Source organism: Dermacentor andersoni, chromosome 3, assembly GCF_023375885.2.
Source record: "Dermacentor andersoni chromosome 3, qqDerAnde1_hic_scaffold, whole genome shotgun sequence".
NCBI classification, from domain to species: domain Eukaryota; kingdom Metazoa; phylum Arthropoda; class Arachnida; order Ixodida; family Ixodidae; genus Dermacentor; species Dermacentor andersoni.
The window spans coordinates 15,267,097-15,291,319 of NC_092816.1; the positions used below are offsets into that span (position 1 = coordinate 15,267,097).

Sequence of the window (24,223 nt, forward strand, 5' to 3'; positions counted from 1 at the left end):
AGATAGAAGTTATGCTCATAAAGAGATTCGTAAAAATCTTCATATATTGCCAATAAATGAATTTTGGAACCCAGATGTCGACTATCCTCCATGGCTGCTTACACTTAGAAAAATCGAATTGTCAGTAGATGGGATATTCAGAAAAAGATACATGTTCATTCAAGCTGCTCAACAACTACCAATTTACCAGATATATAGGCGTTATTGAGGATACAGACACGTCTATATACAGATGGCTCCAGTACAGCAACCTCTTCAACTTCAGCATTCGTTATACCACACCTCAATAAACAAGAATCATTTATCTCGTGCGACTTTGTTCCCAACCTCTAAACTATTCGCCATCCTCCTTGCGATAAAATTTATATTGTCCGTAAGAGATGCGCAACCATGGGTACTTTTCAGCGATTCACAGGCGGCTCTAACAACATTCTGTAGCACAAAAGGAAAAACAGTTAGTGATGGTATAATACACAAAACACTTAAGGACCTCATAAAGGCAAGCCAATCGAAGCATGAAATAGCATTTCAGTGGATACCAGGGCATTGTAACATTCCTGGCAACACAGCAGCCGATGAAGCAGTACGACAAGCACACCTCAAAGATGATGTGGTTCCGCTCCCAGTATCAAAGAATGAGTTTCGCTGTATTACAGGGATAACGTCTTTAAAATGCGTAAAAACACGTGGTTTGACCAGAATTCTAAGAGCTCGGATTTGTATCATATTGATCCCTTTATGGAATTCAAATTTCCATTTTCATTAGACAGAAATATGTAAACCCTTATACATCCATTAAGGCTAGGCAGTGCCTACACAAAACATTTCTTACATAGAATTGGGCATGCGGATACCCGCGAATGTGATTGTAGATTTGTAGACGAAGATATATACATTACCTCCTTCTAGATTGCTCACATCACGATACACCAAGACGCCGACTTACATCAACCCTAATTGCATTATATCGCAGACCTTTCAGTTTAAAGAAACTTTTGGGTCCTAGGCCAACAACGGACTTGCAGAAGAGCACTTTAAAAGCACTAAAAACTTTTCCCGAAGACAACGGCATTGTTAGCCGCTATTAACGCTTTTAATGTTATTTCATTTCAATGTCGCTGTATGTATGTATGTATGTATGTATGTATGTATGTATGTATGTATGTATGTATGTATGTATGTATGTATGTATGTATGTATGTATGTATGTATGTGTGTATGTATGTATGTATGTATGTATGTATGTATGTATGTATGTATGTATGTATGTATGTATGTGTGTATGTATGTGTTTGTGGATTATATTACGTTGACTGTTCTGTTGTGACTATATGTGATAATGCATTTACGCGATGAATGTACCACCCGCTGACTAGAGACTGCACTATCAGGCGACAGTATCAGTTGCATTTTTGAGACTTTCTTCTACAGAACTGTCAACTCATTTAACTTGTATATTGTATTTATCGTATATTTCTTACGTCATACTGTTACTGGGAAAATGTTGCTTGACAAGTTCTGGAGCTTGTATGAAGAAGTTATTTAATATGTAATCTTGAACCCTGTGTGTTGAAGGCTGGACCCATTCAAGAGCTGAGTAGCCGGCGCCTTAAATTGTGCGTCAACATATTTTTATATAATATCAAGAAAAAAATGAATGGCGGGTAGTACATACAGATTTGCCAATCTTCTTCCTTCTGGTTTTAAACGGCTTCGTGATTTCACAAATTGGTCTTTTTCAACAATGTATTTCTTTATATACGCGACAGTTTACAATGAATACACATGTACGCGGGACCAAATTACGTTGCTGGGCTTAGGAAGCTATGATTTAGAAGCTACGATTGCTTTGAAACTTAGGAATTAAAGCGTGACATGTAACGTTATGGGATCGTTTGAAATCACAATCACGAATATTAGACAAATTCATGCATTCTAATCTACATTTTCTTGATAGCTGAGCAATCGCAGCGTCAGAGTTCCTTCATTGGTAATTTTTGTAGGAAACTCTGTAGCTTGATGCGCCATTCACCAGGTGTAACGTAGAACAAAATGAGATGAAACGGACTGGTGAAATTTGCAGCCGCACATTTATCTTCCATTTTATTCTTTCTTACCATCCATGACCGAATGAGTGATCGCAGACATAACGGCGGCTCGGCGGCGTCCAAGCCAACGACGAATAGGGAATAGAACATAAGACGATACTCTTCTTTTCAAAATAAGGCCCTTGGACATGTAAAATTGAATGCGAAAGCTTGCTTCTCGAAAAAAAGGAAAAAAAGAAAAGGAATTTTAGTAGCTACGCAGTGTGCTGACGCTAAGCTATGAACACGTGAGGCTACTGCATATTGGTTTAGAATACCATATTAAACACTATCCTAAGCGTGAGAGGACTAGTCCCCTACCCCTCCCTTCCTAAATGGTGGAAGAGGGAGGGGGTCATCGCAATACAGAAATCCCAGAATATTTATCTGGCGCCGACTGTCGAACATCCCCCAATGTCAACCAGGGTTGGTATTAAAACAACACCTTTGTACGCTATAGAATTGTTCGTAAGAGTAAGTACCAGCCAATTTTGATATGAACACATCATTTGCGGAGGCGGCCAATCGATGACCAGTTCACTTATGAATGAACACGTTTGCGAATCCGGTCCCAGGAACTTCTGTGCTTGGCCATTTTCACCTCCGCCTTTCCCTTTACCTTCAGGCAGGCTTCATCGTCGTTTTAACCGGTCGGCGCACATTGAAACTGGTGTGCCGATAGTATAAACAACCGCGCCTGAAGCAGCGCTCATGTTCAAGCATCATCAACTTTCCTGAAATGTATCGACACGCCGAGCGCTCCCATGTAACAGGCATATAGCTGACAACTTTGGCTGTATACCAGGAGACGATAGCGGAATTGAGACACAGGTCAGCGCTGCCTTCGGGACGGCGTACTGATGTCAGCGGCAAAACCAGCAGAGCGTAAGAAATCGTGCACGCAGGAAAGAGCTGACAGGAATAGTTGAACGACTAATGCTTTCATTTCGAAGCCAGACTCAGCAAGGAATAAGGGCTGGGCGAGCTGGTACATGGGTCAACTAAGATGAAAACCAGCGGAAAAAAAACGCACATACAGAAACAAGGAGCCAACATCGTCCTGTGTACCTCTTGTTTCTGTTTTCTTTATTGGTTTTCATCTTAGTTGAAACAGAGAAAGACAGAAGAAAGGAAGGGAGGTTAACCAGAAGTAGAAATCCGGTTTGGCACTCTACGCTGGGGAGAGAGCTGGGGGGGGGGAGTTAAACAAATGGGAGAGGGAGAAGGAAAGGGAGCACCGACGCGCAATCACAGCCGGTCGCTATCCTCCCATACTATCACGGCACAGTAGCACTCGTAGCACTATGCTCAGGTTACTGCCGCTTGCTTCATCTTAGTAAAACCAGACATGGGCTACAAGGAGAGCCTTAGTGAGCGGTAGTGGATCGATTTCGATCACGCATTGCTCTTCGAAGCGCGCCGAAACCTCAGCACACTGCTGTTTCTTGCATCAGTTCCAACTGAAGAGCAGATGCCGCCACCAGGGATCGAACTCGCAGCCTCGTGCTCGTCGGCGCTACCACTGCGGAGTCGCAGACAAGTGGAATCGCTTGTCGTCGTCAGTGCTGCCATTTGAGCGCGTCGTTACCGTGCCGTTCCTCCGATGGAGATCCTTTCGACACGCCCAACATTTCTTTTTCGCACTGACGTAATCCACGACCGTCGTGGAGGAAGAAGTGGTTTCCGCTGCCCTTTCGCAGTGACGCGTGCGTCGTCGCACTGAGAATCCGCATTCTCTGCTGGTGGCACTTGGGTTCTTTTCTTTCCGAAACCGCGTCGCAGCGGCAGCAACCTTCGAGGAGGCGAGCAGAGGGCGGCTTCCCCCGAGAGCAGCCGCTTTGTCGGGGGCGCGATGCGTATCGGCGAGCGAGGCGAGCGAACCGATACGGCGCGCGTCCTTCGGGCCGAACCTTTGTTCCGGCCGACAATGGCGCGCGCGTCGCGTGCGGCTCGCGTGGCGGACAATGGTCCTCCCGAGGGGGGCGACTTTTTAAACTGGGCCACGACGTTGTTGCGTCAAGCGCGCGGTGCCACCACTTTCGCCGCGGCCCGCGCCTCGAAACTGGGCCGGCGCGGCCGGACCCGGGCCTCGTCGGAGCGCCTCCGCCCTTGGCGGCCCCCGCTCCTCTCTAATGACCGCCCGGCGCACAACAACAACACTGCTCGGGGAAAGCCGGCCGACGTGCGGCACAGAAGCCGTTCGCCTCGCTCGCCGACCGGTGAATCTTAACTCGGGCCGCGCCCATGCGCAGCCGCCGAGGAAGTCCGGTGGTGCGAGAAGCCCGTATCGCCCGTCTCGCTTTCGGGCGAGCGAGTACCACTTTACCACGGTATACGATTAATCGTGCGGAAACGGCGCGGAATGCCGAAATTTCCTACTTTTCAGCGCCAGTATTATAGTCGTCACAATTGACATTTCGCTATGTGAATCCGACCGAAGCCCGCCAGGTCGGTTTGTCGGACTGTAATTCGGCGACCCAACTGGCGCGGACTCCGGGACGAATCGAGGGGGCGCCGAGGCGGGTCAGTGCACGTTTATACGTTCGATGGTTTCACTCTCTCGGCCCGCTTGCGATCGTGCGCGGATTACTACGCCAAGCTTCTGGGTGAATCCGTTTTAGCTTTCTTAATTCACACAAGACTAGAGCGGCGGAGGCCAAACAACTGTCGCTCACCAAGCCAGTTGATCTCAGCTACATATGCTGCATCAGAACGCGCAAGGCGCTAAGCGCAGCAGTAGAGAAGCCGGAATTAATCGAGAGGATCGGGGGCGAGATATCGGTGGTGCTGACGTGCTGTAGTGGGGGAGCGGGGAGAGGCGCGCTTCCGACGTGAATCATCGTCGTGATAACAAAGTAATACAGTTACCAGAACACCAGCAGGGTCACATTTAACGTATGACTATGTGCGGCGACCACTCCTCCATGAGTGAGTGGACCGCATGGACAGATGCACTGCAATATTTCAACGTGTAGTCTGATGTAATCCAAGTGTACCGGCCTGAAACAGACAACACTATGATGGCGATATGATTATACAGTTTAAATAAATCCTCGATTTCGTCTCTTCTGCCTCTGGCTCTGACGTCTATGTTACGTGATAATTCGCTGAAACTAACAGCGTTTGTGCAGCTCCATAGCGCGATCTGAATAAGTCAACGGTGTAGAACGCCATTTTAGCTTCTTTCATTATCCTTTCTTTCTTCCTTCTTGAAACCAGGCCACAAAAAATTATCGCCGCCCAAAAATATATTGTTTTTATGTGCGAGAAAGAAGAAAACGCGAATTTCTTGGCTATTATCTTATACTTTACGATCATCGGCGTTAGCTTTGATTGCACCTTTACAATTGGCCGTAATCTCGAGTGACTTGGAGAATCCGGGGCTGACGGAACGGTTGCGCTTGCAGGTTTTCCTTGAACTGAGCCGTGGCTCTGCTGGGGGCCGCCAGGAGCTCCGGCTCGCCTGCCTCGAGTCTCTGGAGCCACCGAACAGCGCGCCACTCTCTCATGCGTCCGCCAACGGTGAGTACTGCTGCTCCTCTTGCACTCGTCTCAATGATCTGCGGCGGAGTTCCCTGCTCCAAGAGGACGTTTTCTTGATTGCCTCTGCCAAGGTCTTCCTGTCCTGTCGCGAATGCAAACGCGCTCTATCCGCTCCCGTGAAGGCGGCGTTTACAACGCGATCATGACACTGTTCACGTCTATACTACTCAGAAAAAAAAAGGATCAATATAAACTTTCTATGGTGAAAGACAACATATTATTGTATCATATACTCTATACATGGTATTACCTTGTCATGACCGACCGACTCATGGATAAATTAGCGGCTAAACATTGGTAAAAGCTGCAATTTTTGCGACTGCGACATTTGTTTTTGCGCCGGTCTAAGTTACGCAGGATTAAAAATAATTTCAGCGCGTTGTTTTGCTGAGACGCAGTCATATAGTTTGATATGATGGGATGGGTAAATAAGTAGCTGACTTTGTTCTAGCAATTAGTGAATTAAATTTTCATTTTTACAATCGGTAATTCAAGCTAGAATACGATATATAAGAAGTATTGCCATTCCTTAAAGATGCTGTTAGAATAAAGTAAGGTAGAGATAAAAAAGAAAGAAATTAAGCTTTGTAGTAGAACAAATGTTGGAAGTCATACACAAGGTATCTTCATACAGGGAGCCAGGCCCAAACTACAAGGCTTACCCCGCCCGTCGCAAACGCCTTATTAACTATTATTCGTCTTTGTCGGACTTACTTCGTGAAATTTATAAAAACTAAATTATGGGGTTTTGCGTGCCAAAACCACTTTCTGATTATGAGGCACGCCGTAGTGGAGGACTCCGGAAATTTCGGCCACCTGGGGTTCTTTAACGTGCACTTAAATCTAAGTACACGGGTGTTTTCGCATTTCGCCCCCATCGATATGCGGCCGCCGTGGCCGGGATTCGATCCCGCGACCTCGAGATCAGCAGCCTAACACCATAGCCACTGAGCAACCACGGCGGGTCCGTGAAATTTATAACCCACTCAAAACATGCAGGTACAGGTTGGTGGCTCAAGCCCAGGCGTAATCTGATGTCATCGGCATGTGTTTTTATCATTGTTATTTCATTCGAACATCGTCTCGTGTATTTATTATCAATAGTTCAATAGTAAGTTTAATTCTGCTTCGGTCAGGTCCTTTGATGATCCGGGCTAATAATATGGCTTCGGTCATTGTTCAAACGCGCAAAGCCTGTACGGTATGTGGTCTGTAAGTGCTGTCCGGTAGTGGCGGCCATCGCAAGCACAGTGCTGGAAGTGAACAGACGAGCTCCTTGTAGCCACGCTTGCAGTGCAGGCAGCGCATGATCCGCAACCGTCGGGTTCTTCCGGGCGGAAATGTCGCCGCGCTCAACGACAGCTGACTCGGAACTTTTCTTTTTCCCCCCATTTACGCGACTCCATATACCTGTGGCGGTGCCGAACAGGCCAGGACTGTTCTCGCTATACGCACACCGTTCACGCATGGCCGAGCGCCGCTCTCGTCGTCCTTCGGGCGGCGACGACGGCAGCCCTCTCTCCTTGAAGTCCGAACTGCCGTCGACCCAAAGGCTGGAATCTCCGGTGAAGACCGTTGGGACCAGCGTGCCGTGATCGACGTCGCACGGGGGGTCCGTCGCGTATCAGTGATCGCGTACACCGCGAGAGCACACGTGCGTCTCGCGCACTCGAGTGCGCACCGAAACACGTCGCGCGCATACAGTGTTCTCGCGAAGAGATGACTCGGAACGACGCCACGCACGTCAGGTGAAGAGCCGCGGTGTGACTTGTTGTTGCTGACGCGTGAGCCCACGCCTTTGTCGACTGCACGGACGCACTACTGCCTCACTTGCCATTCGCGGAGCTGTATATGGGAAGAAGCCAGAACGAAAAGAAGACTCGTCAGGAACACTAGGGAAGGAGGCAAAGAAAAAAAAAAAAAGGACTCGGATTCTGGGTTCTTAGGCGCGAACCACGATCCTCACAACCTGGTGTTCTTTAACGAGCACCTAAATCTAAGTTCACGAGCGTCTTTTGCATTTACCCCACCATAAAAATGTGGTCGTCGTGGTCGGGTTCGAACCCGAGACCTTCAGCTCAGCAGCTCAACGCTATAGCCACTATGCTACCGCGGCGGGTGGAAGACGAAGAGTACAAGGAGTATTAGAAAAAAAAGGAATTAAGAGAAAGCTAAGCAAAAAATCTCGCAAAGACTGAACCTCAATCAAATTGGGTGTGCGTGGTATTAGAGGACTCGGCTTCAAAACGCCATAAACGTTATCATTTTATCCGTCTAGTGCTAAACTCCGTCTTTACCAGACTGTGTTTCACCTATCTGGCACATTTATTCGATGGTAGAAGCTTCGAAAGACGAAGCCGTTACGCTGACCTAGTCACCTCACAGCCCGACCACAACAACATGTAAATCGCCGCTTTCTTGAATAGTGAAATTCTTAATCTTGGTACGCGACAAGAGTTAATTGCTGATTGGCGTCTGTGACAAAGCGAAAAAGGCGCTGCCAGTGGTCGGACGATTCATGTGATTGCGTCTTCAGCAGGTTGAGGACATTGGGTGTTAGAATCCTGAAAATTCAATTGTGGTCATTGCCGAGCAGCGCCAGGTGGAAGAGTCGACAACCAAGCATTCCGTGAAATGTTATTTAGCGCCACTCCTAAGTAATGAAACTGCTTGCTCTTACACGACCTGCGCGGCCAAAAATGTCTGGCTGTGAACTTCGGACATTAGCATACAGCCGTTATCGAAGCCGAATTCGGCCAATAATAGGCGTTGAAAACGGTTTTATTCAAGAATCCTGAAGAAATGTAGCAAATGTGAGCTATGAATCTTCGTTGAAATGTATCGTTACTATTCCTGATGGCGTCATCGTGCACATCGGTACTCCAACAGTTTACATTTTGTTACCCTGGTTTCTTAATTATTCTTGTTTTACTGGGGCCTGTATGTGAACTATTTGAGTATTTGTCAATTTTATTCTCACCATCTTGCTACTGGCTTACGCCCCGTAATAGGTACGTGGCATAGTTGTGAATCATCATCATCATCATTATTAATAGAGCGTTAGAAAGACGCAGCGCCGCGGACGCAATGCGACAAATTTACGCCCTTGGATGCAGAAAATGTTGGCGCAACACGAATACAATATTTCCAGTGCATTTTTCCGCCGTGCATCCATACATCAGAGACTAGGGATCTTAAGAACGTGGCTGAAAAGCTGAAATCATATAGTAAAAGCGAGGACGTCGGAGTCGCAGTAAGTGGTAAGAAAAACCCACGGGCGACGCACTTCGATGGAGGCGAAATGCGAAAACGCCCGCGTTCCATGCATTGGGTGCACATTGAAAAAAAAAAAAACCCAAAGGTGGTCGAAATCCATCCAGCTTCCCACGCCCCTAATACGGCGTGCCTCTTCATCATGTCGTGGTTTCACCATATAAAACCCCGAATTAAATATTTTATTACAAGAGAAAGAAGAACTGTTAGTGAATCAGTAGCGTAGGCACAACCTTAGATCTTACATGCGATAGCTTTGCGTTATTTTAACGTGTGCCCTCGCCCACTATGAGCCGCGCTCCATTTGTCACGCCGCTGTTCTTCCGTGCAAACAAATCACCGTCGCCGTGGAGCCCACGGCACTCACACCGCACGGCCCACCAGCGCTGTATCATCAGGCATTGCACAGCTCCCCTTATAGCGCCATTCAGCTACAGACGCCTTTCGTTGTTTCTAAATATGGGCCCAAGAACGTTCCAGTTTAATCAACTGGAATAGTGCTCTAAACTTAGCTGACAAAAAATAAAATACAGATAGTAATATTCCATCTATATAGATAGTGCCTCAGCTGTCAGGACTTCTGCACTACAGTTAAGAATGTTCACAACACAATTTTGCCATAAAATGCGTATGGACAGGAAATCGTACGTATACGTGTAGTCTATAATGCACGCTTCGCACGTTTTGACATGTCAGAAACACATGCCTTATAGTTGAGTGCAGGCTAAGAAAGCACACTGTATTCGCACATTCGAGCGGAAACACGCTCGACCGGAAGCTCTCTGGGGCCGCAGAAGAGCACCACTATCGCTGCGCGCGTGTATGACAGGTACGCATACGCTGATGGCGCAATCTGTCCCTCGCCGCCGTCGGAATCTGGCAGGTCGGTTCCGGTTGAGTCAGACGTATTTATTACTTAATTAATTATTAATAATTTATTACTTATTTATTAATTCCATCAGTAAAATTGAAGCCCACTGAGGAGAGGCTCAATAGACCGACTGACTCGTGTCATTTCAAATTTAGAAAACACGTCCGCTGAATTTCTACCTCTGCAACTTCTTGAAGTGTCGCATGCGACCAAGAGCAATACGAACACGAGGACTCGGAGTCAGGAGAGCGGAATAGCGGCCCCGGTAATCCCCGTCTCTACAGCAGCGGGAAAAGGGCTGCGCTGCAGCCGTTCGGAGAATTGTTTCGCCACGATGGGCTACATGGTCACTCGGGAACGAGAACTGCTCGGATGCTTCGTTCAACCATTCAAGGGCGATGCTAATACAGTAAGCCCGGGGAGTTAAACTTCTAGACAGCGTCACCGAAGCTGTTTCTTGCTTACAACGCTGATCAACTGTTTTTATTGCCAGCCGGCGATTCATTCTGCAGAAAAACACGGCCACAAGGGAAATTTCGTTCTACAGACAGCTACTACACTTTTATGTCCAGTATAGCAAAGTGCATACGCCACCGCAGGGCCTGTGAAACACCTTCTTTGTGCGACTGATCGGTTACATACAGCCAGTATGAGGATACGAGTTACGGTAATTATGCGTGATGCAGTAAGTATTGGTTGAAGACGAGTTCTAGAATAGCGTATACTATACGCCAGCTCCGTTAAGTGAGCACCAGCCGAGTGACGAGTGCGGCCTTTCTTAGTTCTGGAGCGCCGAATAGCGGTGACTGGAGACGGCGCATTGACAAGGTGGTCGGTCCTGGCCGACCTGAAACAATGCTTACCGGGTCAATTCCTTTAATGTTCTTGGGGGGGGGGGGGGGGGGGGGGGCACACCAATAAAGCTACACGTGATGACAATCTCAGAATGGCCGTGGCAAATACATCGTTGCCCATTTCAGAGCGAATTTGCACAGATGCGCCCTTAAACTAAGTTATCTCATTTTGCATGACCTCACGACGGAGGCAAGCTTCGTTCACTGCCGATGTCTCTGCAGCGTAGTGTGTTTTGGAGTGCAGAGGCACAAACGCCAGATGCAGTGCTGTCGGGTGGCCGGAGCTTCTTCTGAATTCTTAGGTTGTTACTCAGTGCGTGCGGACTACGAACGTCTTGGGTTAACTGATCGATCACGAGGCAGTGCGCCAAAGACGCTCAGCTTTCTTAGGTCGAGCCATTAGGCTTGTGGAGCGAAGGAACACTCTTTGTCACTCTCAATTATTTATTTTCTGTTGTATTCCGTGAACAGACAGACCATTCTTTTGCATATAGTATACAGGATTACGTTTCATCTGGAGCCGATAAGCGGACATACGCGGTCACAGTCATGTAACGCGCTATTTTTATGGCCCCAAGTAATATTCCAAGTACCTCCCAGCTCCCATGATCTTCATATGTTCAGCAATTCGATAACTGTGTCATGAGATTGCGATTTATCATCGATGCCATATGATGGCAAACACTATGACTCTTGCAGGTCATAATGGGGAAAGTCGCATCTAGTGGAGCGTGGTTCTTCGCTTCGTCATCCAGATATATACTTTCTAAAGTTGTTCTTTCCCACTTTAACTCCGACAGCATGCAGTTAGACGCTCGAAACAAGGTCCTTCCATCCTTTCCGTTACGCTATTTTTGTCATGGATGTCACGTCATCATGTCGTCGTTAGGTCGTCTCATCATCGGCTTCACCTTGACCACGTATGGCGAAGAAAAGCAGACCTGTGCCCACCTCCGCCACTGGTGATTGAACCCACGCGGTTATATGCAGCTGTGAGCCGGAGGCTCTGTGTGTATGTGTGTGTGTGTGTGTGTGTGTGTGTGTGTGTGAGGGGCAGGGAGGGGGGGGTTCGTTTTATTTTTCATTTTCTCTCTCTCACCTATCGCAACCCTTTGCCCCTCCCCCGGTACAGGGCATCCAACCGGAGATAATCTCTGGTTAACCTCCCTGTCTTTCCTTTACCTCTCTCTCTCTCTCTCTCTCTGCGCACTTATCTGTCGCGCAGCGTTTGCGCTTGGAGGATAGTGTGGGTTATTGTGCGCCGCGTAGAGCCTGAGATTCGTGGTGCCTGTGCATGTATTTTGGAGGCCACGTCGTGGTGCTCATCGCAAGTAAGTTGTGCTTAAGAAGATGGCAAGTTCCGCTGTAAAAGCCTGCTGTTCCCGCAGTAAACGAGGTCAGCGCCGGCAAAATTGCTGATGTCTACGCCTGCTTTTTTTTTTTATTCTTCCCATTATACCGTTCTTGTTTTCTTTTGTAGCCGTAACATTATGACGAACGCGCATAGATTCCCTTAAATACCTCCTGCGCTTTCGGCAACACTGATGTCGAAGATCTCACGGACGATAAACGCGGACACGCCCAACTCGGAGTCAGCGCTCCAACTGCGCTTTTGGACCTCGTTCGCAGCACGTAATTGTACGCCTTCGGGAGTCTACGGCTTTCCCTCTCCTATGCCATTGTTGTACGCGACCTCTGCAGTTGCCATCGCCGTCTGTGCTGCTTTTGTCCAAGTGTTAACGTTCGCGACTATCGTACTGTGCTAACAGCTGTAATAAAGGATTCATTTGGCAGCCTGCGCCTCGCAAGATATCTTTGATCCTACACGAATCAAATCTCGCACGATTTAGTCAATTCTCTACAATAGTGGCACTGCCATCCATGTTGGTAGTCTCCAGTTTGCCCCTTGAGGGTATGGAAGGCTGTGTCACTGCCACCACTGCCACTACGGACGTCAGAGTTCGAATAGCCGGGTGTGAATCACACCGTCAATTTTATATTATTGCGCTCCCCTGGTCTTAATGCTGGTTTGATGGCAATGAACGAAAAGAGAGTGTTATCAAATTAATTTTTGTATTCGTAAAAGACTCCTCAGAAGTACTGTCCCGCAGAAATATTGTACACTGTGGCGCTTTTTCCTGCTTTACTATTGCACCTATATTGATGCACATATACAGTACATAGAACTCAGAATACGCAACAAGCCAAGGAAGGGGGGAAATATATATACATATACTCGGCAAAATGTTTTTTTTTTTTGCATTCGTGAACAAATTATACAATGACACTTGTGAGGCATGGTGCAAAATCCGCCAGGGTAGCTCAGTGGCGTTGCGCTGCTGAGCACGAGGTCGCGGATTGGATTACAGTCACGGTTCGATGCGAGCTGCGGCGGCCGCATTCCGGTGGAGGCAGAATGCGAACTTCGCTCGTCCATCGTGCATTTTGTGAACATCAAAGAACCAGAGGTGACTAATTATTCCGGAGACCCTCGAAACGGCGTGTATCATAATCAGATCGTGGTTTTGGCACATAAAACCACAGAATATAATTAAAATTATTAAATTTAATAATTAGGAAAAACGCGAGGAATGCCGGAGCTCTACAGCGCATAGCTCTTACAGCGCACTACGCGCTCACTAAAACACAATTTGCCGGCACGCAAACTTTCCATTTAAATATTAATGAAGCCAAAGTGCACGCAGTATACTATAGAAGTGAACGTTGCTGCCGTGGCGGGTCGATCGGCTCGTTCGCGGAGCCCACCCCTGCGAGCAATACTTCTCCGTCGCTAGTCGGGGGCTCCCAGTCGAGTGCCTCGATCGGGCGCGCGCCGCTCTCTCGCGTGCGCCCCTCTCCGGGAGTCGTGGCCCGTGGCCAACAGGGTCGGCGCTCGGGTGGCGGATGTGCCTTCGGCGGCGGCGGTCGGGCACAGGTGCGCCGCTGCCCCGCGCAGGTCCGGCAGCTGGCGTCGGCGTCAGCCGAGCGTCCCGGCCTCGGGCGGGCGCGGCGGCCAGTGGTCCGTAACCGCCGGTTCCGCCGCCGACGCTGACAGCTGCGCCAGCTGGGTGCCTGCCCGCTTCGCCGTCGACCGGAGTGAGACGGGGTCAATCCCTCCTTCCTCTCGAGCGCTTTCGCCGCGCTGTCCACCGACTCCTCCTTCCCGCCGGTCAAGAAACGGTTCTTCCCGGTGACCGCTCCGAGACTCCCGGAAAGGGACAGACTCGCCGTCGCTGCCGCACGGCCGCGCTTGCTTACGTTTGCCCTCGCGGCAGACGACACTACTCGCCGAAATGGTCAGCCTGCCTCCCCTTCTGGATTTTAGCTTCTCACCGGTCGTGTGACCATCGTAAGGAGACCCTCTCGGCGGACTTACTTAGACACGTGGTACAGAACGTGAGCTAGGAGGAAGGTAGGATAATGATGGGGCAACACAATGCGCCTACTGTTAACGATCGTTTACGGTTTGTTTTTCCAATGAGGAGTTGAACGTAATAAACGGGAAGGCAACAAATATGTAAGCAGAAGAAAATTGCACTCTGTTGCGTCAAGGCGCCACTGAGATTTAATGAACCGAGGTGTGTGACAGCAAACGAGGGACATAACGAGGAAAAGCAAGTCGTGTGATGGGCAGTCAGGCTGAAGTACGGGAAGGGTAGCGAACGAGAGAGAGTGAGGATAAAAACGCTGAACAACACATTGATAGCAAACTCATCTCACTGCTTCGGAACGCGTGGCAGATACCCGATATTCCTAAGACTGATCTCATTAGCCTATATCACATACATACATACATACATACATACATACATACATACATACATACATACATACATACATACATACATACATACATACATACATACATACATACATACATACATACATACATACATACATACATACATACATACATACATACATACATACATACATACATACATACATACATACATACATACATACATACATACATACATACATACATACATACATACATACATACATTATTGCACCCCATCCCATGCCTTGTAACCTCTGTATCTCCGTTATTCTCTAGATTGTCCGAACAAAAGAACACCTCGGCAATTGGCCGTGCAGTACGAAATGCTTGACTCTGCATATCACTGATTGTTCAGTGATGCGGACCGACGCAAGTATTCGCGGAAACATAGGGAGGATGAGAACAAGATATCTCAGCGGAAGCGACATCTAGGTTAACTTAGACGGCCTGTGCAACTCGTGCCGAACTTAATCTAATTACGTCTATGTATAATCGTCACTCGACGATCTGGTTTAGTGCGTAATCCTTAAATAAAGCAACTGCACGACCAGTTAGGACATCGCGGGCCAGTTCGCTATAGGTGGGAACTGAGGTCACCTCTCCGAAATGTAGCACACGTGGACTGAAATTCCGCTTCTTTGGCCAAACTCTTAGCAACTGAGCAGCGTCAGGTGCTGAGTGAACGTTACTCTACTCGACAACGCGATTTCAGTGGCCCCAATGAAAGACGCCGGGAGGCCCACCCGGGACTGATGGGGGAGGGCGGTATGATTCAGGGTGCCCAATAGTTCTCGGCGCCAGGAGCGAGGCATGGAGGGGGAAGTGTGACTTGCACGGTGAAAGGTGTCTCATGCACTCTAATTTTGGATCCGGCGACCAGGCAAAAGGAATAATCGCCGATTACCTGTCAACCGTAACCAGCTCCACACTACTGCGAGTTCGGGCGCTCACTGCCCGTCGGTGCGCTTATAAGCGCTGCCGGGAGCACGCAGGAGTTTTGTACCGGCCGAGAAAAAAATAAGTGCTTGCTAGCAGTGGGTCTGGCCGCTACAGGCGTAAACTTGGAGGTCGCTGTGCGCTGGCGACTCACCGAGGTTATTGCAAAAGCGCTGCAGACACGTTTCTTTTTTTTGCTTTTTTTCCTTCAGCTAACATTACATTTGCCAGAGTTCTTGCACAATACTGGAAAACGTGCAAGGACGACGTATAGGCGAGGTATACACTTGCAAGCAGATGTGTTGCGGTAGCCCACACTGCACCTGTACCGCGTTAGCGACCTCTTATGAAGAGCCTCCCATCAATTCTCATTTCCAGTGGGAACATTACCTGCTGGCCCCTGCACTCGCTAAGCATTCACCGCTGGCACTGAAATAGGACCGTTGCCTGCTCTGAGTGGTCATTCAACGGACGCATACCATCTCTTTCAAAGCAATTATCCCGGACTGACGGCAGTGCGAGCAGGAGTATTTAAAAGTTTATCTGCACCCGCTTGGTAAAAAAATATATATAATGAGATTGTGCAGCACGAATGACGACAGAAAACTTTGCTTTATGGGCAGTGGTATATGCTGATATATAGCTAGTAGAGATAAGTTGTTGACAGTTTGGTGCTGTTCGTTTATATTGTTGAAAATTTAATTGAGAATTGCGTTTACTTTTTCCCTACAACTAAATTGGGGAAATGACCCCGGACTATAGAAGCTACGAAAGCGTAGCCTGCTGCTAAATATACTCACAGTACTCGTCAAAATCATGATCACACCAGTTTAGCTTCTAATTTTTATTCAATACGTGCTGTTGCCTTAGTTTCACATTTTAGTGTATTGTTATCTTTCATATTTCCTCATATATATTTTAGTTCTTAGTCTATTCTCATTCTCCGAGTAGCGTTTCCAATTCCTTTGTTACAAAGAGGGCGTGATATGTTACAATAAATATTGCGAATTCAAGCCAGGAGTAGCGCTTTATTTTACTCAATGTAGACGAAGAATCTTTGACACCATTCATTCCTAAAACACTTATAACGGCAGGCTTGCCTTAGTCTCCTCGCTTGCTGACAGTTAGCTTTAATAGTATGCAATTTGAGATCACTTTTATATGATGCCATGTTTGTTTGTTTTTCTGTGGATGTACGATAGTTATTGTGCGTAGCTCTAGTGTTCGCACTTGTAACGACGCTGGATGTGGTGTTCTGGGCGTGCGTTGCTTTATTTTTTTTTCTTTCATCTTGAATGCGAAGACAACAGAACATTAAACGGCACAGAATAAGGCCTTATTTATCCAACGATTTCCTTCGTTGCAGTGATTGCCGGCCTATTTCGCGGCTCCGCACACATTGAACGCGTTCCCTCCTTTCCCTTGACTTCTCTGCCAAGCAGCACTGGCGCACCGAAAGCGCGGCACCAGGAGCGCACGAATATGAAAGATGCGAGGGAGGGCACCCATGTTGCGTCGTGCTTGATTGCAGACCTGCTTAACTACGCTTCTCCCGGAAACGGCCGCTGGTCGACAGAAATAGTTTTCGGGCACAATTCCAACGGAAACGCAGTGTCGCGAATGAGTACAACGCAGACTAGAGGGCAAAGAAGAAAACCTAATCGCCCGTTTATGTGTGTGTGCCTCGATGAGTTTGTAGGCACAGGAAGCGCGCCACACAAGGCGCGCCTCATTTGCTGGAGGCCTACGGCAGAAAATCGGCTACTGGTTTTACATGCGCTACAGATATGCACTACCGGCATACCGGTTGAGACAATAGAAAGGCGATCGACCACGCCTCGGCGAAAGCAAACTCCGTTCTATGCCGACTTCGTCTTGACGAAATACAGCATTTATTCAGAAGCTTACAAGCCACATCATGCACGTGACAATCGAATCATAGTATCTATACGTTCGCGGCTGACACCGCGCCTGTACCGCATGGTAGTTCGCAAAATAAACTTTCAATTGCAAGTGAGAGCCCACACTGCATACTTCTGCATTCAAGTCCCACCGTTGCGCTGTTCTTTCTATGTATGCTCCTGGAGTAGGTAAAGTAACTTCGAACCGCTTTCGACACCGCGGAGGTGTAGATTAATGGGAAAAAGTATGTGACTAGTGTAATCAAGCGTGCTTTCATTACTCCATCGTTCGCCGAGCTCTCAGATGAATTCAAAATTCATAAACACTCCTTCCCTTCCCTCCCTCCCTTTTTCTCCTTCGAAAGAAAGAAGACGAAAAAAAAAAACGCGACACTTTCGCGTTCAGTATAGATATCTTAAGGAAAGAAGCGCTGAAATGGAAATATAACGGACCAGACATGTCCCTTCTGACTGCTGTAAGGTTTGGGAGGTCAATCCCATCGCTCGTAATCAGTTGTCAAGATTGGAGTCGGGCATAAATTAGATGGTAACTGGCCCATGCCGTCGTCCAAATTATCCACGCTGAGGACGTTGTTGAAGGGAAGGACTGCTTCTCATCGAGAACGAGAAATATGGGTTTATTTACAGTATCTACATCAGGACGTTGCAGTTCATCAGTCTAGCATGACTGCGAGAGAAAGTACACTGAGCAGCCGCAAAACAGTGGTTTATAAACACTCGGTCTTCCCTCGATCCCAAGGTGAGAGAAACGTTCGACCAGTCATCGTAAAGGAGTCGCCTCTTTGCGGGCGGGACACACACTCACACACACACTTCCGCACAGGTTCATGGCCCCCACCGACATCAGACGGTCTTCGCAGAGCTCGGGGCTTACGTCAGGAAAGGCGCCTTTTATTCCCCGAGCTGACCCCCGCCGCGCGGCCGCCGGTTGTCCATTGTCTTGCGTCTTGCACGGCGCGGGGGAAGGGGGCTCCAGCTACGTTCCCTGGTGCACTCCACCGCTCGCGGCAGACCAGATCGGCGGTGGCGTGTTCAGTCATAAAGCCTGCTTCGTCGAACTCATCTCGGCTCCCGCGACAGAGAGGCGAGGACGCGGCATTGTCCTCCGCACACAGTAGATTTAGTGACGCCGTTTGGCTAGAGCATGACGGTGACTTTCCAAAAGTTGACGCCGCTGTCGCAGCTGGCTGGCAAAACTTGCACCTTAGCGGATCGTTCTTAACACTGCAAATATCAGGAGTGCATGCTGCAAGCTCTTGTTTCCGCAATCAAACATTGAGGCGTTTGGAGGGCGCCTGTAGGATCGACTACCTCTTTGAAACAAAAATGTTAAGATTGGCATACTTCCGTTAAATAGGTGGCAAAACATTGTTAAAAGTAAGCCATCATCAGCTGAGCGGTACAGCATCCCCGTGAATAATGAATTGCGATTATTAAGTTCCACCATCGGCCTAAAGACCCTTAAAAAAAGTCTTGCCACTCGCATTATGCACAGCTGACGATGGAGCACATAATGTGCAGCGCTTTTCTACACGGAGAACATGCATCAACCTGAGGCCTTGATAATAGCCGCTTAACGCCACTCCAGACAGCATACGACTAAATCACCGCAGAGTACACACACTGCGCCTAGGCACAACAAAGGTCGTGCGGAAGTTGAAATGAAATGGACTGCGAAAATATTTTTGTTTGTGGGCGGACCGATCACAAGAAACGCAAAACAAGAAGCACTACTAAAGGTCGTCATTATCTCCTCGCTAGCGGAGAGATTGCGGCCTTCTAAAGAATGCATGCGCTGAGGCGATTGGAAGACAAGCTCTTAAGCGCAATCGGCCGCCCTATTTAGGCGACTGGTGTCGCAGAACGTTGCTCATGCGTAGCTTGACTGTGCACATGCTCTGCACTGCTATTTTGTGGGTCCTCCGGTCTCACCAATACCCTGCATCTATGCGCGAACTCGGTCTTACGTCACGAGCATAATTGCGCGATATCCGAACGTAAGATTTGCATGTGAAGACGATATACATTGGCTCTCGTATGTTATTTTTCCTGAAGCAAAAGGACAAGAACGATATTTAGCCACACAATGGTGATAGCTACTTTTCACATAGCTGTAGTTCTGTTCCTGTCTTTAGTGTATATGTGACGTGTCGACTAAGCATGACTTGACTATAACCTCGAGTTTGTTTTACGCGATGTTTCAATACCACTGCCATTCATTTGATGTTAATTCCATGTGAAGAGGAGCCGGCCCCACATTACGGAGTCAACAGCTCGTAAAAATTATATATATCAAAAATAAGTAGTAAGTGTAAGAATATAACAAACGGAGGAAGTTAAGAAACTTATGCACGAAGATAGCAAAAAGAGTACATGTAGTATCGGTCGTATTAACTGGCCAGCGAATGGGCACCGGCCCATCCAAAACCCTTCCTTAAATGCGAAATCTCAGTTGATTTTGACTGAGGTGCAGCTTACGCCAACTTTAGCTTGCACATTACCGTGTTGCACAGTTTCCGTGACCTGGAGTCTGAGCTCAGCGAATGGTGTATGCTTCGTCATGCGCACCTCCAGCTTTCCAACTTTGGTTAGGCGAAATGCACTGCTAGTTTTCTTCTGTGCTGTGAGTGCTGGTGACATATCTTCAAGCTTTGGAAAAGCGTTACTAAGACACAATTTTCTTCTATAGCATGTTATTCGAAAAAAATGCTATTGCAGAATGAAAAGAATATACTATACAATATGTGAGAATTAAACTGAAAGCTTTCCTGCATAAAAAGAACAAATCCGGAAACATGTACGGTGTGCCATGGCTATCTTAGTACTTCACATAACAAAGTGGGTCTACAAATTGGATCTATACCACAGATCCATGTTTGACTTCAATGAACATACATACATGTACATATATCTGGCATGCATCACACGCTTTATGCTGCAGAGCAAACTTTCCATTAAAATAAAGAAAAAGCATTAGATACTCTTATCTTAGTGCCTCATCATCCTCCTAACTGAGAATTCCCGCTGTTGCCAGAATAAAAATTGAGAAGCTAAACGTGGGAGTGAGTCACACTCGTCCTTGGTACGTTTACAGCGCGCGCACGCACACGAAAAGAGAGGGGAGAGGCGTACACGGAACGCTTTATTGACCCAAATTTATGCATCACATTCCACATTTTCCCTTATTATACGGGATGGTGATAAGCATCAAGGGTTGCTCAGGTGCAATAATAAAATAGGAATATGCCTTCTTTTTCTTTTTTCCTCGGAAGGTGGTGGGTTCAACGCCAATAGTGGCACTCGTGACCAAGGTTGACGTCCTTTCATTAAGGAGTTAGCATCACGGCTTGAACTTCCCGGAGTGTTTATGATGCGGATTAACCTTTTTCTCTTTTGATGCGATTAGCATACTTAGCCTATTTCAGCCTATTTGAGCATATCTATGTAGGCGCCTTACGCCACGCATCGCTTTAAAAATGAATTCTTTAAAATTTCTGCGCCGCTGGGCGGATTTTAACCCGCGCCACACGGGTCACTTAAGCACAGCGGCCCAACGCTTTAGCGCTGCGCCACGAATGCCCGCGGGCAGCGATTTTCAGCACTAGAATGCACCGGCGCGTAACCGGTGTAATCTCGGACGCAGCGCAAAACGAAAGGGACTTGAGGGCGCGACGCTAGATATCGCGGCTTGCCCAGAGTGATGTCGAGATAAGAATGAGACAATTAGGGCATTTGTGGAAAGAAATCAGGGAACGCACCGATAAAGCCAGATCTGTTACAGGCATAGTTCACTATACAAGGTAAATATAGAGGTTTTAACGAAGGGAGATAAGATTTAGGAGATAGAGGCAACATGATAAGACTGACGAACTTGTATAGATTACCTGATTAGCGCGAGCGAGCTATGCGGCTATTTGTCACCACCCCGTTTCGAAGGGGATGCAAATAAATAAACATCCTCATCATGATGACAACCATCATCATCGAAGCACGAGAGAGGAGCCCGGCTACAGTACGCGACTCAACATGACGCGTTCCTGCAGGCGCCGGCGCGCCACCGGTGCAATCTCAGAGGTCACGCAAAAGGAGGGGGACTTGGCAGGCGCGCCGCCAGGGGGCACGGTGTATGCAAGGGAAGACGGGCTGCAGCACGCGGCTCACAAGTGTCGCGTTTCGGCGGTCGCAGAGCGGTGTGTCGCTACATTGCTTGAATGCTAATGACATTAACGTCAGCAGTCATCGTGAGATGGGTTCTGCCAGAAATTCATTTGTATACACAAGAACGCACAGTTCAGAACGCCACAAGTGTGCATACAATCTGTACAAATAACCATATCTCTTTGCTCCACAACTGGTGTTCCATCAGCAGTGCTCGGTTGAAGGTCACCGTGGGCCGAGCTGTTGAGGCCTTTAGCGCGAGCAGCCGCGGCCATCCCTTATCAATGCTTTCTTTTCGTGCAGCGAGCGTCGGCGGCTGGGCGAGCCAGTCGGGGCCCGGTCATTGCGGAGGCGGAGGCCGTTGCCTTCGCGGCGCATACCGCGCCCGCTGCTGGTGCGGCAGAAGGACGCCTGGCCAGCGCCAATAACAGGCCACGTGTCTTTCCGCGTCCCGATAGTTTGCTGCCCTTATTTTGCCAGGCGGCTCCAGTGAAGCACAACCGATTCATTAAAAGCACTCGCCTCGACCAAAAATGCTGCGGCGGGCGTCAACAATAACGGCTCCCGGCGCACCGAATACAGCGCGCACAATGGGTCGACGCCGCCGCGCAACGCTGCGCGCGGCCGGGCGCCGACGGGCTGTGCGCGCGGTCTCCTTGGAACGGGAATTGGCCGAGAAAACGCGTCTTCTCTGGAACCGATGCGCTTTCGCCCCTATACGGGGGTCTCTGGTCCGAGTCGGCCGCTTCCGGAGCGCCGCCTTTCTTGCGCAGCCCGGGCGCAGCTGAAATGGGAGCTAAAGGCTTCGGCTTTTTTTGGCTGTGGACGGTTTCCTTAGTGCTGCACAAACAGGGCGAATTTACCGTACATCGTGAATCTATAAGGAGGGGCCGGGGCATTCAAGCGGCGCCGGCTACCCTGCGTCTCAAAATTTCAAGTAAGGAAGACCCACACACTCGCTCCGTCATGTTATAACACTCACAGGTGTACAAACTCACACAGCAATAGTACAAATTAAGAAGATTGCGGAGCCCGCGGTCTCAGTCGCACGTAGACAAGCATGAAAATATGAAAGCGCCGTGATTTAATGCGGAATCCTGTTCTAGCTGGTTGCATGCAATGTAAAACATGGTTACAGCGTTGTAGGGATGTCGAAGACTAAGTCCTGTGCAGCTCGTGTTTACGTCTTCATTTTCGCTAGCGCTGTAGCCGCGTTTCATAAAGCACCGTCATATTCAGGCAGAGATATATGCACGCGGAGCAGTTTCGGCACCACAGCGAACACACAAGAAGTCTGTATTCATTGGATGTAGTTACGAAGGCGCAGTTTCACACGGATTTGATACATTTATGTTTGTTCGCGAGCGACATAAGCGTCCTCTCATAAATTAGCGAACAAGAAACCATAACAAATTCACAGTCATATTCGCCGTACATGAGAGAATGGTGCGCTGTCCGGGCCGGCATAACGAGGTTTGCCGTAATCAACTGTTCTTTGACAGATGTGCACATGCACATCTGTCAACGCCCCTTTTAAGTCCTCCCCTTTAAAGGGCAGGGGGCGAATAAAGGAAGCTCTGCGGCCCTTCCGACGCTGCGAAAATGTTGGCAAGTATTATATGTGCAACTCTTCACTATAGGGTGAGCTTTATGAACGTAATGACTTAAGCATTAAATTTAGAGACGAATATCTTCAAAACCAAGCCAATCTTGAGTTAGCCGTTCTCAGAAGCAGACGAGCAGAAAAGTGTAATGCCACGAGCGACAGTTTGTATCGAACTGGCTTTAGGAACAAGGTAACGAAGTCTTGAGGCCTGTGATTTCGAACGTAAAAAGACTATTGTTGGTTCTTTTATTAGCAAGAAAAGGAGACCGTTAGTAGCATCCACGGGATCGATGATGGCGTGTATTCATTCAAGTCAGCATGCCCCCGATTGCCTTGCTTAAAGTCCCACTAAGCGGCACCGATTGAGCAGGCTAATCAAGTAGCCTCACACGCCAATAGCAACGACGATGACAAATGCGAACCTTTAGCCAGCGTGCCGGGCATTTTTCACCGCCGCTTAGTCGCGCGATTCGCGCAGGGCTCTGCCGCAAACGTTGAAGTGCCCGTAGCCGCCAGCACCGGGGTTATCTGCGTGCCAGCTCCTTACCCGCCCCGAAAGCCATTAGGCGGAAGGGCGTACAGTCAGGCTGCCCATTCTTTTGTTTTTTCGTCAAATTAGGAGGCCGTTACTTGAGAAGGCCGTCAGGCAGCAGTAACACAGCAAGCAAAGAGTACAGCAAGGCGCTGACCGACTGCCGTGACCGCTAAACAGAGGCAAGGAGCAGCCAATTTGGCGTTCCGCCATCAGCGACAACACCTTCCGATGTCGGGAGCTGCGCTGAGTTCATCAGCACCATTACCTTAAGCTACGCCACTTCAGATTTGCTTCGCGCATAGCCACGAATTGCATCCGTAATTGGCGCTCATTGTTCGGTGGCATTGGATGGTCGCTTTGCTATTAGAGAAGTAAAAAAAAAGTACTGCAAGGAAATAAATAAGTAGCCAAGAAAGAAAGAAATTGTTTGCAAGCGATGCATGAATTGTCCAAAGTACGCAACTAACATGTATTTGGATTTTCTGGGTACACTGAACGACCTCAACAAGAAGTGCTTTCTTCTCGTTGATTTACTTCGCCATAAGAAGCCTGAAATTTTCAGAGGAACAAAATTACCTTTACCATTGGGAATACATTGTCTTAACGTCTCAGCACGTGATATAACTCTACTTTTTGAATAAAAAGCGAATTTGA

At 48.2% G+C, this 24,223-nt stretch overlaps 1 protein-coding gene across 1 annotated transcript in view; it reads left to right on the forward strand.

Moving 5' to 3' along the window:
- LOC126520890 (uncharacterized) overlaps window positions 1-24,223 on the forward strand; it is a 230,791-nt gene that overhangs the window by 114,182 nt on the left and 92,386 nt on the right. Inside the window, exon 4 of the mRNA XM_050169692.3 lies at window positions 5,495-5,609. Within this exon, the coding sequence (XP_050025649.1) occupies window positions 5,495-5,609 (115 nt within the window). The remainder of the gene's footprint in view (window positions 1-5,494; window positions 5,610-24,223) is intronic.